The sequence below is a fragment of the Epinephelus fuscoguttatus genome, linkage group LG5, assembly GCF_011397635.1.
Source record: "Epinephelus fuscoguttatus linkage group LG5, E.fuscoguttatus.final_Chr_v1".
Lineage (NCBI taxonomy): Eukaryota > Metazoa > Chordata > Actinopteri > Perciformes > Serranidae > Epinephelus > Epinephelus fuscoguttatus.
Window position 1 is genome coordinate 21771396 of NC_064756.1, and position 19111 is coordinate 21790506.

Sequence of the window (19111 nt, forward strand, 5' to 3'; positions counted from 1 at the left end):
CATCTAATTTTAATCTAACTTTTCATTTTCATTTTCACGTTTATATGAGAGGGACAGATACATATACATAGAGAATTGCACAGCAATTAACCAATGTAATGTATCACAGCATTTATAGCTACTGCTAATTTCCAATGCCTGTCCCTAGAAGGGCCTTTAAAAAAAGAAAACATACAAAACAACATACACATGCACATACACAACAACAACAAATACACATACTTACATACAGATACGCATCATGCATATTGTATACCTACCCTACCTCCCATCCCACCCACCTACACATGACTACATAACTGATTACCTTTTAAAAATTCCTTCAGTTTAATTTTAAAATGTCGACAGTTTTGTTCTGTTTTAAGTTGGATAGGCAGGTCATTCCATATATTAGCTCCCTTTATGACAAAGGATGTCTGGCCAAAGGAAGTCTTCCGGTACGGCACTTTACAGTTCCCTGCAGTGGTATTCCTAGTGACCAGTCCCACGGCCTGCAACGGTCGCACCATGTCACTGAGAATCTGAGGGGCCTGGCCATGTAAACACCTGCGTATAAGATTGGCATTTGCGAATGCAATATAGTTGTCAAAGCTGAGCATTTTCAGGTCCCTCAGGACATGACAGTGGTGCGATCTTATTGGCCTTTTGCCTGAAAGTTTTATTGCACGATTGTATAGCCTCTCCAGAGGTTTAATCACTGATGGGCTGGCCTGAGACCAGGAAGTGACACAGTAGCTGAGGTGTGAAAAGATCATTGAATGCACATATGTTTCGGCTGCATCAAATGTCAGACAGTCTCAGATTAGTCTAAATGTCTACAGATTAATTTTAACCGTTCTGCACATTTTTTTTAACATGTTTGTTAAATTTCAGGTGAGTGTCCAGCATTAGACCTAAATATTTTACCTCAGAAACTTGACTGATTGGCTGTCCATTGACCTTAATGTCTAGTTCAGTTGATGTGGGCCATCTTCCAGAAGAAAAGCAAATGGATACCGTTTTTTTTTTTTATACTGAGCGACAAACACGCATTTCCAAGCCAACGGGCTATAGCTTCCAGATGTTTTGAGAGTTGTTCTGAAACTGCGGCAGCTGTTTTTCCATGAGCATATATGACGGCATCATCTGCATACATCTGGAAACCAGCCCCCTGACATGCTTCAGGCAGGTCATTAATGTATAAACTAAAAAGTATCGGTCCTAACACCGAGCCCTGTGGAATTCCTGTTTTTATCTTTAAAAATTAGGATTTTGGCTTATCTGACCGTAATAAAAAAAAAACACAAATAAATCTGACAATAGGAAAAGTGCCACATCTGTAGAGTAAGCATTCATTTGGTAAAAGCTGATAGAAATGACGGAAATATATTTAAAGAGTAAATAAACAGCAGATTAAAAATCATGTTTTGCTGATCTCCAGTGGTTCAACATGCTGCAGTGATGTAGAATGGTACTCCGGGGAGTGGTTAGGATACTGTGACATCACTGTTGGGTGCGGTTTTAAGTGCAGCAGTGCACACTTCTGACACTGCACGTCTGACCACACATGCATTCACCACTGTTGCTGGGAATGGTGCAACAGACTTAAAAACTTTAACCAATGCGGGCAGTAAAATATTGATTACATGTTTATATACATGCAATCAGACTTAAGTCTTAGACTTAAGTCTCAGACTTAAGTCGGAGGAGGTGCCTGCTGGCTCGAAACGTCACACTATGATTGAATAAATTTTTCTATGGGAGGTTCAGTTCGTGTGCAGATCATCTCTTTATTTTCCACGTATATACTTTTTTGATCCACCACCCTGAATTTTCACTGTTGGATGTGTGTGTTTTTTGATCTTTAAATTTTTATAAAGGCCATGAGTGCACAGCAGCTCCATTCACCCCTTATGGAAAAATATTTTTGTGCCATTCCTTCCTATTTTTGCTCATTTTGGTAGAGAAACAAGCAGAAGAGACAACACTAACAGCTTTGCCTTTTTTAAGTTGATATGTTGAATGAGTGACCAAACAGTAGCTTATTCACCCACTGATATGGAGCAACATTAAATGAATTTATTACTACGTCAGACCACCAAAATGAAGTCTCCTTTTAGCTCTGTTCTTGTTCTCTACCAGCTCTTCAGGGAAATACGGTGCTCTTTAGCTGCTAAATGCACCAGAATGTTCATTATCAGGTTGCTAACTGTGTCTGTCTGCTGTTTGGTGCTGAGCAGGTGGTGTATGGTGGATATTCAGAGCTTTTCACTGAAAAAACTGCTCGCTTCTGCTTAAAATTACAATGAGAGTAAATCAAAAAAGCTGTAAAAGCTCTGTAAAGCTGAATTTGTCACTAAGTTTGTTACTACGAGCAACCCCTTGCATCTACGTGTTTTAATCTGTCATTAATATAAAAAAAGTTGATCCTAGCAGAGATATATAAATACACAAATGATTAAAGTGTAGCTCATGACAGCACCTGCTTTGTCACAAGACTTCCTCCCCCTGGATTAATTAATGCTTCGTCCCAAAATAAATTCAGTTATTTGTGTAACTGGCATGATGACACATTCATTAATGATGATGCCTCTATCAAAGTAGATCACAAGCCGCTGGAGGAAGTAAAGTCACACCAGAGAGCTGTTAGTCTGAACAACACAAATTTTGAACATTTAATATAAAAAAACTGTGAAAGGTAATCATGTTATGTTGACAACCACAATGTGTATTAAATGTGTGAGAGCGCAGTTTGCTCCTCATAGCATCTGAAGAAAAGCAAGGACATCATGTTTCCCACATTATTGTTCTGTAGAATTCTGTCAAGTTTGTAATTTTACTTGATTTTCTGTTTAACTGCATTTTACATCTCAAATCCACGTGCAAAATAAATACAGGCCACGGTCACACACAAACACACCTTCAACTCTTACTGTAGTGAATGAATTAGAATGCAAAGGCCTCTCACATGTGGGGAGAAGCTTATTAAAAGCTACTCTGAATAATCTCATGGTAGATTTGTGTTTACGTGTATTTGAAATGAACAAGCAGAGGAGAATAACATCAGTATTACCATATATATTATTTGATATCTGCATGCATGCTGTATACTTGTGACTACTAATCTCTAGAAGGATGAGTGTGACACTATCAAGAGTCACTTTCTGATGTCCACCCACGTGATGCTGATTTGTGAAAGTTCAGAGAAAAGTCACAGAAAAATTTGTTTTCTTTTATCGATGCAGCCGCTCCAGGCAACGTTGTATTTCATACATCAAAGGGTTGTTTCTTTTCCCAAGTAACTTAAGATAAAATACACTTTGTTCTTTGTTCTTATTAACCAATGTGAATATGTCGACAACTTACTTTTGTAATTTTGTGACCACAGGCAAGAAAAGAGGTTTATTACTCTGCTGTTGCAAGTATGGAAACATTCAGAGCAGCTGCGAGTTGGCCAATCAGATCAGCTAAAAAGCAGAAGACTAATAGGCGTGAAAAAAAACTCCTTTTGTGTAGGAGGTGATATGAATGTACACATGCCAAATGTTATTGAATAGAACTCAAATTAAGTTGCCAAAGGAAGACTGTTTTTTAATTGGAGCCATAAGACACTTTCCCACTAAAATGCTCTCAGTTAAATGCACTAAAATATTTTACAGAGCAATTTGCCTTCAACATTAGTGACATGTAGAAAGATCAGATATTCTTCTGTAATTTGTATCTTACTGTGACGAAAACTCTGTGTGTCTGTCTGTGTCTCTGTTCCACGTTTTTCTCCTCACTGACTTGGTCAATCCATGTGAAATTTGGCACAGTGGTAGAGGGTCATGGGAGGATGCGAATGAAGCAATATTTCATCAATTGGCCAAAGGGGGGCGCTATAGCAACCGATTGAAATTGCAAGCTTAGAATGGGCATATCTCATGCCCCGTATGTCGTAGAGACATGTCGAGAGAAACTTTGCACAGAGAGGCCTCTCCTCATGAGGAACAAATTTGCCTCAAGAACCCATAACTTCCGGTTATATAGATTTTTCACCATTTTGAATTTTTTTGAAAAACACTTAAAATCGATCTCTGTTTAACCGATCTGCATGAAACTCAGTGAACATAATCTAGGGACCAATATCTAAAGTTCCCTCTTGGGAAAAGTGGGAAAACTTACTAAAACTGAGCTTCTATAAGGCAATGAATATTGCGGAGGGCGTGGCTCATCACATAAAGGTGTATAACATCTCAAGGGTTTCACCCATCACCACGCAACTTTGTAGGCATATAACCACACATAATCTGAGGGGACCCCTCCATTATTGACCTCATCAAACAAAATGGGGGCGCTAGAGAGCTAATTTCTTATCTAGGCCTAACCTCCATATCTATTTTTACTAAACTTGGTAGATATGTAGAACAGGACGCCTCAAGGTGACTGGAGAAATTTAACTCTAATTGGCAACTGAGTGGCGCTATAACAACAGAAAAATGCTTAGAAATGGCTAAAATGCGACTGATCGCTGTGGCTCCCCCTGTGGCCCAATGTTGTTGGTGTTTTTGGTTTTTTTTTCGTAATTTTTGGTATGACTAAGGCATGGTATGGTTTGCTGTACACAGGGGCGCCACCAGGGATTTTGGGCCCCATGAAAAGAATTTTTACTGGGCCGCATACACAGCTGGCCGGGAGGTTGGCAAAAAATTTTGATGCTATTTTACATAAAACTATGCATTTTGATGGTATTTTTGACTATCATTCCCATATTTGTGAAAAAAGAACAATCTCTTCCTCCACTTCCATATTCCTCCCTGACAAACTTGAAGAGGATCCTGGACCTGGCTCTGTAGAAGGCTCTGTATGTTACATACCCTCTTAATCATGGGCCCCTAGAATCCTTCTCCTTTTCCCCCCCTTTTCGGCGCCCCAGGCTGTACATAATCATGGAAACTGTCAGTGTGTCATTCTGTCTGTCCCACGTTTTTCTACTCACTGATGTGGTCAATCTGTGTGAAACTGCACATAGGCATTGAGGATTAGCATAGGTATAAGGTGACAAAGCTACCAGTAGTTATGGACTAGTATGTTATAATTTTCTTAGTGCAGTTAGTCATATTTAAATGTGTTTCCATACATACTTTACAAAGATTCATAACACTTCATAGATTCATTTCTTATGCATCTTAACTTCTTTGTAATTTGTCAATAATTTTGGTTTATTGCCTAGTCATGAAACTTTGATCAGTTATGCAGTCTTTGTTCTTATCTTTTTTAAAAGGGAAGGTATCATTATGAGTATATTTTGGCTTCTAATCTCCCCGCACCATGTTCAAACTTTTTAATACCCTTGTCTACTCACATGTGTGATGGGATAAATTAAAAAAAATCAATTGAGTAAATAAACTACAGTACTTCAAATACTGCAAGAAAAACTAAAATCTGCTTAAACTGTTTACATAAAATCTCTGCTCTCCATGTTAATCCCATTACTGTGACTTAAAATATGATTATGGTAATCCTGGGAAAATGAGTTCGGAGTTTTCCTTTAAGAGATGTTCTGTGAAATGTCTCCTACATCTCCAGTGATTTAACCTGTGTAACTTGTGAATCTGTGCAGAATGTCCTTCACATTTGCAAAAATGCATAGACATCTGTATTTTGCTAAAGCTTGGTAGCATGTCACAAGATTAGATAAGACACCCAGCATGTTATTTTTATGATCATACGAATTATAGGTATATTTATGTAATTAAATGGCAATTCTTGAATGAATCTGGATTAAAGATTTTTCCTTTAAGGTTCCAACACTTGATGTGGCATGCGAAATTGCACGTTCCTTTAATTAAGAACTGCAGCTGTAATGCTCATATCATTCCTGCTGCTATTTATGGCTGCAGACTTCTTAGAGGAAAAGCTTTGGTAGCGATCAGCTGTTAATCTAAAACAGCACAGATTCTTTTTTTTTTTTCACCATAGTGAAATATCTTGACGTGCATATAGATGTGTCCTGTGACATTTTCCTGCAAGATTTGTGCATTGTGTACGTACTTGAAGTTGGATGCATTTCCCTCCTCATAAATCATTCACAAAACAGATGATACCATCTGCCTGTGTTCCTGTAATTGTTCTTGGAGCTGTGTGTAAATACTGATACCCCTTTTCCACCAACATGGAAGGAGTTCTGTTCTGGTTTGCACAGCTATTTTGAACCATTCACAGCATTAAAAATGAATAAATAGATTCAAAATCAGAAAGGTTGGTTTCAAGCTGGAACCAAACAAATAAATACAAAGAAACAGAAAAAAATAGCAGGTCTCCTCACAGGTTGGAAAGAGAGCATGTAGTTTTGCATATGTCTTCTACATCTTCTTATTATCAAGAGTTGTTCCGTACTTGGGTTTTTTTTTTTTTTTTTTTTGGATACAAACAAATACGTGACTAGTGACAGTTCACAGGTACTCATTATGACATGCTACTACTGTGTACTTAAGTTGCGCATTGTGCAATCCTTCCCCTGACGATGCATCCTTGATTACAATAGTTCTGCTCAAAACTGGTGCAAACCCGGACTGGTTTGTGAGTTTTTCTAGTCTTTCGACCACTCAAAGCGCTTTAACAGTACATATCACATTCACACATTCACACACACATTTACACACTGGTGGCAGAGGCTACCATACAAGGTGCCACCTGTTCCTCGATAACCATTCACTCGCACTCACACACTGATCGAACAGCAATCGGGAGCAATTTGGGGTTCAGTATCTTGCCCAAAGATACCTTGACATGTGGGCTGGAGGGATTGAACCTCCAATCTTCCCATTAGTGGACGACCCTCTGAGCCACAGCCTCCCCAATTTTCCAAGAAACCTGAACAGAAGTAGTTGAAGAACCAGAGCCATATTAGAGCAACTTAAAATGGGATCAGATTTGGTAAACCAATACCATTAAAGCTGATTCAGATTTTTTTGTTCACATTCTCATTTACTGTCTTGCAGTGTTTGCCTGCACCGCCTTTGTTGGCACATTGCTGCATGTCTTTGCAAATTACTGCCACCAACTGTGGACATGACAAAGCTCAACTATGTGATCTTAGAGTGGGCTGTGTGTATGCATCCCTACCAACTGAAGTCAGTTTGTGTTACGTTGTCCTCTTTGCTAGAGGAAGTGCAGCCTCAATTTTATGTCAAACTGTTTTTTTTCTATGTCTTTTATTTTCTAAACCTAAGCTCTGTGCTGCCATGTATAAGTCCAGCCTCAAAATTGGGATACAAGAGCAGGTGGACGAAAAAACAATGTATCAGCCAGTCATGTTCTGGACATACCCATTTCCTCTGGCCTTGCACCAGCACTGTGCATTTTCACTCTTGGGCCAATTGGAGAGGTTTCTCCATATCCAAGGCTTCTTATACCCGAGACATTGGTATAGTGTGTTGCACAGTCCCTGAAAACATACATGGCATAATACAATTACCTCAGATTTATTCTGCCTTTCCTTGTGTGTTTCCATAAAGATATCCATACAAAACAGCATCTTAAAAGCTCACTTGCTTTTATGTCCAAAGTCTTTTAAACCAAACTGCACAAAAATCAATGCCATGAGAGACCGTAAGAAGCTATGCATTTCCTGGTGATTGCAGCAAGCTCACTAATAAGGTCAGCCAATGAATCAAGGTTAAATGATAACGTCTTTCCTGGGAGGAAAAACACAGCCAACGTTCCAGTTCCTCCTCCTCATGTAAACTGTAGCTCACAGCACATGTCTGTTTCCAAAGCACCAGTCCAACATCAAAAGGGGTCTGATCAAAGATGACAGGCAAGATCTCTTGGTGTTACCACTTGTATGCTTCGTGTTCCCTGTCTTCTTTTGAGCTGCAATCCATTGACGAAGAGGGAAAACCAGAAACAGAAAGGGGAAGAATTAATGATGGATTATTGAATCAAACATGAATAAATTCAAACTGTACAAGTATGTTGGTTTTTAACGCATTCAAATTAAAGTGACCATTTTCTCTGCACCCCTTACAGTTACACAGCAGTTGCAATGCCAATGCTGTACAATACTCGCTACAGTTCCAGGAGACGGGTCACAGTAATGATCTCGGTGGTGTGGGTACTGTCCTTCGCCATATCATGCCCCTTATTGTTTGGCCTAAATAACACAGGTAAGGATGAGTATGACACATATGTTAAATGTTTGTTATGGTGTGTGACTACGTTAGTGAGGCACTGGCGGTGCCATAGTTTAATATTTATATGTACGTCCACTGCACAGCACAGCATGTATTGTGGAAATATATACATTGTGAAAATGGCTGGTGTGTCTTTTGCCCATACATGCATTAAGCAGAGTGTCAGTGTCTGTCAGTATCAGTGTCCATGCACTAAAGCACTGCATATTTTACAACATTGTGTTTTAATAATGAAGATAGCTACCCATAACAGTAAACAATTACTTCACTGACATCTATTTAGCAAGCCATAGCCCCCCTTAGGTTGCTATTTCACAGAACACAGGCTTTAACTGAGGATTACACTTAAAGTGCGTCCCAATTAAAGGCTTTTCAGACTTGTTGCTGACCAGCTCCTGTGGCTCAATTCCTGTCTCTTTGAAGCTCCACTCATCCTTTTGAGTGCCTTGATATAACGTTGATTCTGCCGGTACTCAGACGTTTGGATGTGTGAGCCCCACGACCGCTTTCAAGTGAGCACTGGCTGCAGATCTTGCCGGTGCGGAGCTGCAGGAAACATGAAAGCGGAGACCACCAACAGGGACCACTAAACAGGAAACAATCAAGATTTGTTTTTAAGCTATAGCAACTCATATTTAAAATAGTCCTTTAGTTTTTCAGCAGTGGATTGAAACCTTGTGGAGCTAGGTGTTTGCAAAGGTGCAGACGCTGGGAATACATCCCTCTCAATGATTAAAACATTTGCATTAGTCTTCCCCAGTAACAACATGAAAGTAGCAGAGGAGATTTATTTCAACGAAATTAAAGATATTTACACCATACATTACAGAAAAGGCACAAATTGGTGCATTAACTTCACCAGAATGCATAAAATCAAGTGTTTAATGCTTAAAATTTTCAGGTTGAGGACCTTAAATATTGAAATACAACCCACGCCCTTGTGTGTGTGCCTGAATTGGAGTTCAGTGATGTGTTTAGGGACACTGCAACATGTAGGCAGGGGATTGAAGGGATATTTAGTATGTAACTTCCTTAAAATTGGGGGCTTACTAGAGACAGATTTAAGTAATAATGGTTACGAGGCTGAGATATCCTGACTTTAAGTCTCTAGTGTCAGTAAAGCTCCAAAGATACTACATTTCCCATAATACATACTTTTTTTTAAACTCCACACCTCCAGTTTGAATTGTAGGTTTACTGTTAACATTCTTTCAGACTCAAGAAAATTCCTTCCAGAGCTACGGAAGTTATACAACTGAGATGCACTCCTCCTGACAAGTAGACTGAATTTTATATTAAATATCACGCTGCCCCATCAATGGACAACCAGCTCTGCCTCCTGAGCCACAGCCACCCTGAAGTGTGAAGATAGCACGTTGTTAACATGAACTACACAATTACTGTGACATCTACAGTATCCATGACAACCCAGTTGTTATCTAAGCCTGTGTGGCAACAATTGCTGCCTAATCTGGAGCTGCCTTAGGGTCTGAAGTTTACTGAGTCCCTTTTGAGTCCAGAAGTGGACGGCTCTGTCCAAACACTGTCACCTCAGTGTGGGAGCGTGTGTCGCTGTGAAGGGAGTTAAAAAAGCCAAGTGATGTAGCTCAGGGCAAATTTGGCTGGCTTTTAAAGCAAATCAGTAAAGTCTGATATTAACAAGCAATCACTGCAGGCAGTTTTAAAGAGCGGTGATATGATGTGTACATTTGGCACCAGATAGAAGTCCTGTGACAGCCTCCTGGGTCGTCTATAAGGCTGTCTTTTTGTGAGGTTGATTTAAAAAGATTGCAGTGGTCTAAGCGAATAGGAGGAGGGAGAGGAAAGAAAATAGTGTGGAGGACCTCACGGCCAGGGGAATATACGTAGGGAGCGGTTACATTTTAGGATGAATTGAAATCAGAGCGCAGCCCTTGGCCCTTAGATGCAAGTTCAAGCCAAAGAAAAACACCCATTTTATTGTTGAAAGCTTTCCAAGACCCACACAGACAAACACACAACAAAACTACTAAAGAAAAAACAGTTATAGTTGGAACAAAATGTGCAGACGGAGGCCTTTATTCACCCTGTTCTTGTCTCCACAGCTACTCGCGATGAGTCTCTCTGTGTGATCGCCAACCCGGCCTTCGTGGTGTACTCTTCCATCGTGTCCTTCTATGTTCCCTTCATCATCACTCTGCTGGTTTATGTGCAAATTTATGTGGTCCTGAGGAAACGCCGAAAACGTGTAAACACCAAACCGAAGCAGCGTGTCTGCCAGCCTGCCGACCCCGATCTGGCCACTTCGCTGAGGGTGAGCATACAGTACGGCTGCTGTTTACTAAGTATGAAGCGAAGATAACACCAGAGATATTTATCTGTCTGTGCTTTCTGTACTTTATGAACATTTCTGTATGATGCCTTTTTCCACCACTGCCCTTTGATTTCGATTGTTTCTTCTTACAAAACTGCAATCAGTCATTTTCTTAACCTAATTATACTCAATGTTTTGTTTTGGGTTTTTTTTTCATAAACGCATTGTATTACATAACCACATGCCTTCAAGCGGAAAAACCAGAAGAATTGATTTTCTTTGGAAAAACAGTGGACAGCATTCAAGGCAAGAGATTGAAAGGACAAGGCTCAGTTACACCTCAGGCATTTAAAGTGTTTTCTCCCCCATCTGGATGTAAATTAAATACTCTATAAGAGGTTCCATTCAGGAGACCAATTTTAATCTCAGTGTTACATTTACTGGCATGTGTTCTGTGTTGAAAGCCGTCACGCAACTTTAATTACAATGGCCCTCAAATGACCTTTTGCTTTACTGGTTATTGATTTTACTGACCTCGTGCAACTCAATGGGCTCTACACAGGAAACCAAGTAATGCTCCTGATCCAGTGAAGTACATTGCTCATGTTCATGCATGGCTTCACCATGTGGTTTCTGCATGTTTGAGCAGGTGTGTGTGTGTGTGTTATATTGTAGAGTGGGGTCAGGGAGAAAGTTTATGGCAGACATTGACGTTTACAGGGAATTTTAAATGCACATCACCATATAATTTAATGATGTGTGAAGCCGTTATGTGGCAGCATATTGACAGATTATGTGCATAATCATTTATAAAAGAACATAATTTGAATAAAGTTTCACTCACACTGTTGGTTGTTGGATGAGATTGCATCATCTTGGTGAAATAACTTCGGATGATTTATCACACTGTCAGGTCAATGGACTTGCAGCAGCAGTTGAAGCTGCAGATCAGATTCTTGCTAAGCAGCCTTTCTGGACCCGAGCTCGATGTTTCCTCATTTGACCCGTTAGGCTGTGGGACCTGTGCTTAGACAGCCCTTTTGTCAGCTGTGCTTTGACATTGTAGCCTCTCCTGGCCTGACACAGCTGTTTTCATTCCAGGATAAGTGCACTCATCCAGAGGATGTGAGGTTGTGCACCATGATTGTTAAAACCAATGGGAGTTTTCCTGTCAACAAGAAGAAAGTGGTATGTGCCCTTTGTTTTTTGTTCTTTGTTTCAGTTTTTTTAACTAATTGTTGGCAGCATATTTGTTTTGATTAGCAAGGTGGCCACTGGAAGTTTTCCCTCAATTTCCAAGACAAAGTATAACTTGAAAAGGCACCTTTCTGCTTCTGTGAGCACAGCAAAGCTAAATTAAAGACTGAAAGAGTGATCATCTGTCATCTGTTTATTACCTGTTATTTTAAATATCACCCATTGTAAAATAACCTGAATAAAAAAATGACCATCTGAATCTGTATTTTTGTGCTCACGCTGACCTTGCTCAGATATTCATCAAAGATGTAGTCAATGAGGGGGAAGATCTGGAGCTGGATGAGCTGAACAGCGGCAGCAGCCAGAGACAGAAGCAGCAGCCGCAGCATGCTCTTGGAGACACTCCGGCCACAAGCAACCAGCAACTGATGCTCAACAAGGCCGACGCCAGCCCCACCTCCACACCTCCCACGCCCCCCGAGGAGGGCCAGAAAGCAGAAAAGAACGGAGATCCTACCAAGGAGGCCCTGGGGGATCCAGCACCTGTTGTGGCTAAAGCCTTCCAGACACAGGCCTTACCTAACGGCAAGACTCAGAGCTCTGTGAAAACCCTGAGCAAGAGGAAGATCTCCCAGCAAAAGGAGAAGAAGGCCACTCAGATGTTAGCTATCGTCCTTGGTAAGTTGGTTAAATGTGTTTATAGATTTCACATTCAGTGTTAATCATTTACAGTCACTGACATTAAAAATAAACGAAATGCTGTTTTATGTGAATACGAGCACTGAAGTGGAACTGACGCTGTGTGAAATGATGCATTTCCAAAACCAAATAACTTTTTTTATTATCAACTTTGCTCATGCAAAATAACATGCAGTGATTACAGCATCAAACCAGCGGGGATTCTGCTTAAACTCATCAGGACTAAATATTTGTTTCTCCTCTAATTTACCACAAACTAATCCTGTAATGTACAATTTAGAAAGCTGTTTTGCTTTTGCACAAGCCCTAAGCTGTTTTAGGTTCTTGGCTGCCTCTGCATGTCTCTTTATTTCCATTTCATTCTTTTTTTTTCTTTCTGGTAAGACCTAAAACAAGACTGGCAGTGATGCAACGGAAAGAAATCGTTCTGAAACCTGTATTTTAGAGTCCAACTCCATTTTCACCTGTATTTGGGTGTATTTACGAGATCCTGCTTCTTCGTCTTCACTTTCCTGACTCTGTTTTTCTAATGCTCCTTTCTTGTATCTCCTCAGGTGTATTCATCATATGCTGGCTGCCGTTTTTCATTACGCACATCTTGAACACCCACTGCACAAAATGCAAGGTTCCCGCTGAGATGTATAATGCGTTCACTTGGCTGGGCTACGTGAATAGTGCTGTAAATCCCATCATATACACCACTTTTAATGTTGAGTTCAGAAAGGCGTTCATTAAGATCCTGCACTGCTAAACTGCAGCATCACTCATCTGATCAGACTGAGGGAAGAGCGATACATAAAAGCATCTCTTCTGGCAAATACCTCATCCTGTTAAGGAAAACGCACCACAGGGGGAAACTGCGATCTGCTTTTTAAAGTTATGGAGCTGAGTGACTATGAAATTGGCAGTGTCTTATCGGAAGGCATGTTGGCTCTATATGTGAATTGTTCGTGGAGTCCCGTTCTCCAGATCACTGAATGTAAAACAAGAAATGTCTGTAACAATGACCTGTTTCATGGAGAAAAGAAAAATGTAACATTGTTCTCTTAAATCATTGTACTTGTCATGTAAGGAGCCATCTGTGTATACCACACACATACAGGTTGCAAACTATTTATTGTGTGTGTACTTTACGTTTTGATGACAGAAAATTTCTGCAAATCTTATAGATATCGAGTCAGTGTTCATTGCAGTGTTAAAACTGATACGTGAGCTCTTAATCTTAAAACTTATCACTGATTGGAATGTGTGATACAGACAAGAGACAATTTACTTGCTGTATAATGTGGCTATGCCAATATCCACATATTTGCAATTTTATAAATTGAAAAATCCTATTATTATTATTATTATCATTATTGTTATCATTATTTGCTGTACATAGTTTTTCTTAAAACTTTAACTGTGATTTTATGCCTGCAATGGAAATGTGATGCATGCTACACTGCTCCTCTACTTGACTTCTCATGAAATGTATGTTTAACAAAAAAAAGTTGTCCAATAAATGAAGTTATGAGACACTGTAAAGTGCCACATGAATATCAGTGTTTGCCGTGTGTACACAGATACACCCATAAATGACTTGACATTACTCAGCGGCCTCTTATTCCCAGGACTGGTTTGCAGTTTGAGTAATGGTGTTTACTGGAAGTAACTCTGCTGCAGTGGAGTTGTTCCGTGGCAAACTAATGACCTGTATGTGGACTTTGCGGCTTCCAGGTATAATCATGTGGATGTGTGCAACCCCAGAAGCAGCTCCCCGGGGCCTTTTGCTGAGTAAGAATGAGGCGAACTTGGCGAAACTGAAATAATAGATACAGCAATACATCTCTGTGTGTTGTTCTGGGCAGCAACTCCTGCGTTTCATTTCAGTTCAACAATAAAGACATTGTTATCAACAAAAAAGATATGTTAATGTTTTGATGAGTATCAGCCAGAGAGTACTGTAGCTTAGTGTAATCACAACAATCTGTAATTGTCAGGCGCTATATTCGAATAGACAAAAAAATAAAGTCTGCAGAAAGTGTTTTGGTTTTTTTATTTTTTATGATGGAATATTTGTGGGAGTCAGTGTGTGAAACACATGCACATTTCTTCTTGTACAGGTGCCTGGTCTAAATATTGTTTAGTGATTCCTGACTTTAACTTTATTATGTCAACAAAAAGTAAAACATCTCAAACAGAGGTATCGAACTGACTCAGGTGTGTGTCATTGAATAAATAGTCTCAGTCCCTCCCATGGGGCGTGTGATGTACACTTCAATAGTAACAAAAGACAATCAAGTGGTAAGCTCCACCTTGATTGCTCATACTGTCCAGACTGCTCTTCACTGAACTGATATTTGTGTATGAATTTTGTCCTTTGATTGCTCTTTTACTGGTTTTCTTTGTCATTTATTTTTGTATTTCTTTGACCTGATTTCTTGATGATGTATTGTAATGGTTGCTTTTTGATAAATGAGTTGGTTTGGGGGCTGTGGCCATGTGTAAGTGACTGAGACTGTTTACGCAGTACAATGGCTTGTATGATAAAGATCTAAGAAATTATGTCTTACTTAACGTACAGTTATAAGGTTAGGTTTAGGAAAAGAAACAACTTAAAATAACAAAGTTCACTTGGTTTCCCACAGTTTTGAACACAGATGTCCTGAGGGAACGTCCTGTGTTTTGATCCATCACCACCCCAACTTGCCTCCTCACACGGACCACTTCCTTCTTCCCTCTGTCAGCACATTGGTTGTGTGAACTCAGCCTTCACAAGAACGTGGCTTATACACAAATCATTGGTTCATTATAACAAGAACTGTGGTTCATTACTTCTCGTAGGTATATATGTACAAACACTGCATGAGAACAGCCTGATTTCTTCAGCCAGAATCAGAAATACATAATTGATCCCCAAGGGGAAATTGTGATTCATAACAGTGGCTCTGATGCAAAGAATAGAGAACTGTGATAAGTAAATTCAGTAAAACAGAAATAAAAATGTGCATTAAGCTACAATGTTAAGCACTTAAGATAGTAGGAATAAAATATACATCTTCACTGTGCTGAGTCTGTAAGTGTGTAAAATATACAGATGTGTGTTGTGTTACATTACACCGAATTAACTAGTTTTACATTCAGAGTGTGACACACTCTGGGTCAGTTTGATACCACCGTGTCTGGCGAAGACGCAATTTGAGGCTCAGAACATTTTTAAATGTAATAAAGGGCAAATTCTACAGTGTTACAGGTTATTTGGAAGCAGAATATTTGTGGGAAAAAGGTTATTTTGTTGTGATGGAGAAAAAAAATCCAAGTTGACAAATGGAAATAAACATTTGAAAATAACACTTGACAGTCTATGTGGTGTCATGTAGACATACACTGAAGGAGTCGTAATAAACTGTCAGATTACATCACTGTTATTCACCCAAGTGTAACATCAGTCTTTGTGATGACCAAATAAAGGTCAAACACAGTCTTGCACTGCATCCTTTTCAGGAAACATATTACTATTACAGTAAGCTAACATACAGGGCAAGAGCCAGCTGCAGCACCAACAGCAAAATAGAATTGAATTTCCCATGATGCTGTTAGCAAACACCGAGTCCAACCCCAGTGACATAAGTAACAAAATAAAAAGTTCTCACTTTTCAAGGCAATTCATCACTTGTGGTGAGTACTGCTGCTGCTGCTGCTGCTGCTGCTGAGGACTCTCAGGGAATGCAGAGCTCACCTCTTTTTGTTGTGAAGTTGTGTTTGAGCCGACAGAATATAACTTGTTTTACGTTGATGAATGGATGTCAGAATAGTTTTACTCCAGTCCAACAGCAGTAAAAGACTACAGCGCAGCGGTGGAAGAAGTACTCACATCTACTGCTTCAAAAAATAGTAACAGTGTACACAAGGCAGTGTTACAAGGAAAAGTCGTGTATTTAGAGTTTTACTTAAAGCTTACTTTCAAGCCCTTGTCAGACAAGTTCACACAATGCTGATAAAGTCTTCTGCCGCTAGCGAAAGCTCTCAATTTGCAGTGGTGTCTGCGGCACCCAAGTGATGCATTTTATGTCAACCAGCCAGAGCTAAAGGGGCAAGGAAGGGCAGAGAGGCCATCGCAATTAACTAATAGCTAGGAGTAAAACAGAAGCTATGATGGCAGAAGCGTTTCAGAAAAGTTTCTGGAGTGGATGCTTCAGCTGAGAAAGAAACTTTGCATTCAGAGGCAGGATTGGAGTCAAAATATTTGCAGAGTGCTTCACAGGGCGGGGGAGAGGTGGCGAGCTCAGCTGCAGGCATACATCATAAACAGGCATTGACAGTGTTTGTGTGATGACTGTCACTGCCAGAGGGGACAGACTAATGTCCTGCACTCCACCTTTAAATAAAGGTACAAAAGTGTTAGCATGAAAATACTTAAAGCCACAGTGTGTAGGAGTTTCTCCCATCTAACATTGAAATCATATATTGCATTCAAACAGATGGTGCACTCTAGTGCCTCACTGTTTCAAACACGTATTGCAACAACTGTTGCCGCTGTGTACCAAAAAGCTATGATAACACTGATGAAACCATGTCATCCGATACTACATGGCGTATTCATTCAGGCTCCTACACAGACACACACGACGCGAGTTGACAAACCCCCTCCTCACCATGCTGGCTGTGTTTACAACGTAGGACTGTTGGGGCGGATGTAAGTTGAAACAAACCAATCACGTCTTGTCCTTTGACAACTGACAAGTGGCTCAACCTCACACACCTCATCCCTCTCCTCGCATTACTGCGCCGTTAACAGCTGTTAGTGGCCAGCGGCACTACTGCGGCATAACAAAGTCCCACTCTTTGAGCATAATGCAGGATCATGTATTATGCAGCATCACGGGAGACGGAATCCTCGTCGCCAAGAAAGTGCAAAAGGGAATCAAAAAGGCAGCGTGACCGGCGAATTAAAAAAACAAGGGTCAGCATTGGGGTTGCCTTTCCCAGGTGGAGAGAGCTGCTGAAGGAGAAAGGTAATACAATCACAGGCCAGCGCTAACAGTGGCTAACAGCTAACAGCGGCGCAGTGATGCGAGGAGAGGGATGAGGCTGTTAGCGACTGGCTGCTAACAGCGGCTAGCGGCTAACAGCCAACAGCGGCGCTGGCCTGTGATTGCATTACCATTCTCCCTCAGCAGCTCTCTCTACCTGGGAAAGGCTACCCCGATGTGGGCCTTCGTTTTTTTAATTCGCCGGTCACGCTGCCTTTTCTATTCCCTTTTGCGCTTTCTTGGCGACAAGGATTCCGTCTCCCATGATGCTGCATATGCATGATCCTGCATTATAAGAGTGGGACTTTGTTTCAAATTTGCCAGGGTAGTAGCGAAGCGCCTCTTGCTCCTCTCCTTCGGCTCCTCAGTCACGCAGTGCTGGCCTGGCTCTCAACGAAAACGCCGAAGGCGGTGCTGTATGTCCCCTGCTGGCGGGTGTATTCGCAAGATGGCGAAACATAATGGAACCCCACAGACAACTTACCCGCACAATGTACAAACAAATCCGAAATTCTCCTTTTACGAGAATAAGTCAGATTATTGGTGGAGGTAACAGTACACCAGTGATGACATATTTATGAATGCAGACATCAATTTTTGCCAATAAACAACTGAAAATGTTACACAATGTCCCTTTAAAGTGCCAAAAAAATGTACTGTAAATTATTCTAATGTATTATAATTATTGATGCATTAATGTGTACATTATGCTGAAGCTGGTACAGGTGCAGCTTCAATTGCTATAGTATTTTTTATTATTATTATTAATCTGAATCCACAGAGTAACTTAAGTTACCAAATAAATGTAATGGAGTAAAAAGTACAATATATGCCTCTGAAACGTGAAGCAGAATACAAAGTAGCAGAAAAGAAAAATACTCAAGAAAACACCTCAAAATTGTACTGCTACAGTGTGGGGAAAAAGCAGCACTTTAAAAGTGAATATTAACTATTAAAACATTGATTTATTGAATTTAAATACCCCATAGAACATTTCTTACATGTGAAAAATAAAGGAACATTTTTGAAAACTGCTATATTTTTTTGTGAAGAGTTAGCTGAGAAGACAAATCAAAAGCTGGATCTAGTAAACGTTAGCTTAGCTTAGCATTGAAACTGAAAACAGGGGGAAACAGGTAGCCTGGCCCTGACCAAAGGGAGAACAAAAAATTGTTATGGGTGTTTTTACCGACAATCCTATGCAGGGCAGGGCAGACGCAGCAGCAGCTCAGCCGTGTATCAATTCAGTGAGTCGGACTACGCAGTACACAGTCAGGGCTCCTCCCGCCAAGCACTGAATGATTTTGTGAATGAATCTTTTGAACAAATCTTTTTAATGGACTGATTCTAGTGGTTCAGTAACATCTAAAGAACTGCTTTGCCCATCATTAAGGGGGCGATCACACCTGTAAGGAGCGCTAGAAACGTCAGGCACCAGTAGCACCATAGCTCCATCTTGGGTCCATTTTCAATGTTTTGATGGTATGGTTGCGCACGCACCCCCACTCTACAGGCACTCCTCATAAGGAGCGCTCATTGAAAGGGCGTTTCAGACATTTCAAGCGTCTTTGAAGCATCCGCCTTTCTAGCACCACTTGTAGGTGTGATCGGCCCCTAACAGATAGACATGAGAGTGATGTAGATCTTTTCATTTAACTCTCAGAAAAAAGTTAATGAGGGTATTTCCCAAAATGTAAAACCATCCCTTTAACTAAACACTCACATTTTGTAAGTGTAACCTAGTTGTGATG

General features: G+C 40.3%; 1 protein-coding gene across 2 annotated transcripts in view; it reads left to right on the top strand.

The window, feature by feature from the left end:
• drd2a (dopamine receptor D2a) overlaps positions 1 to 15597 on the top strand; it is a 57470-nt gene extending 41873 nt beyond the window's left edge. For both annotated transcript variants that reach the window (XM_049575581.1, XM_049575582.1), the window contains 5 exons: positions 7993 to 8129; positions 10241 to 10449; positions 11551 to 11637; positions 11940 to 12324; positions 12900 to 15597. In XM_049575581.1, coding sequence (XP_049431538.1) covers positions 7993 to 8129; positions 10241 to 10449; positions 11551 to 11637; positions 11940 to 12324; positions 12900 to 13096 — 1015 coding nt within the window. In that variant the 3' untranslated portion in view covers positions 13097 to 15597. The remainder of the gene's footprint in view (positions 1 to 7992; positions 8130 to 10240; positions 10450 to 11550; positions 11638 to 11939; positions 12325 to 12899) is intronic.
• The last annotated feature ends 3514 nt before the right edge of the window (positions 15598 to 19111 follow it).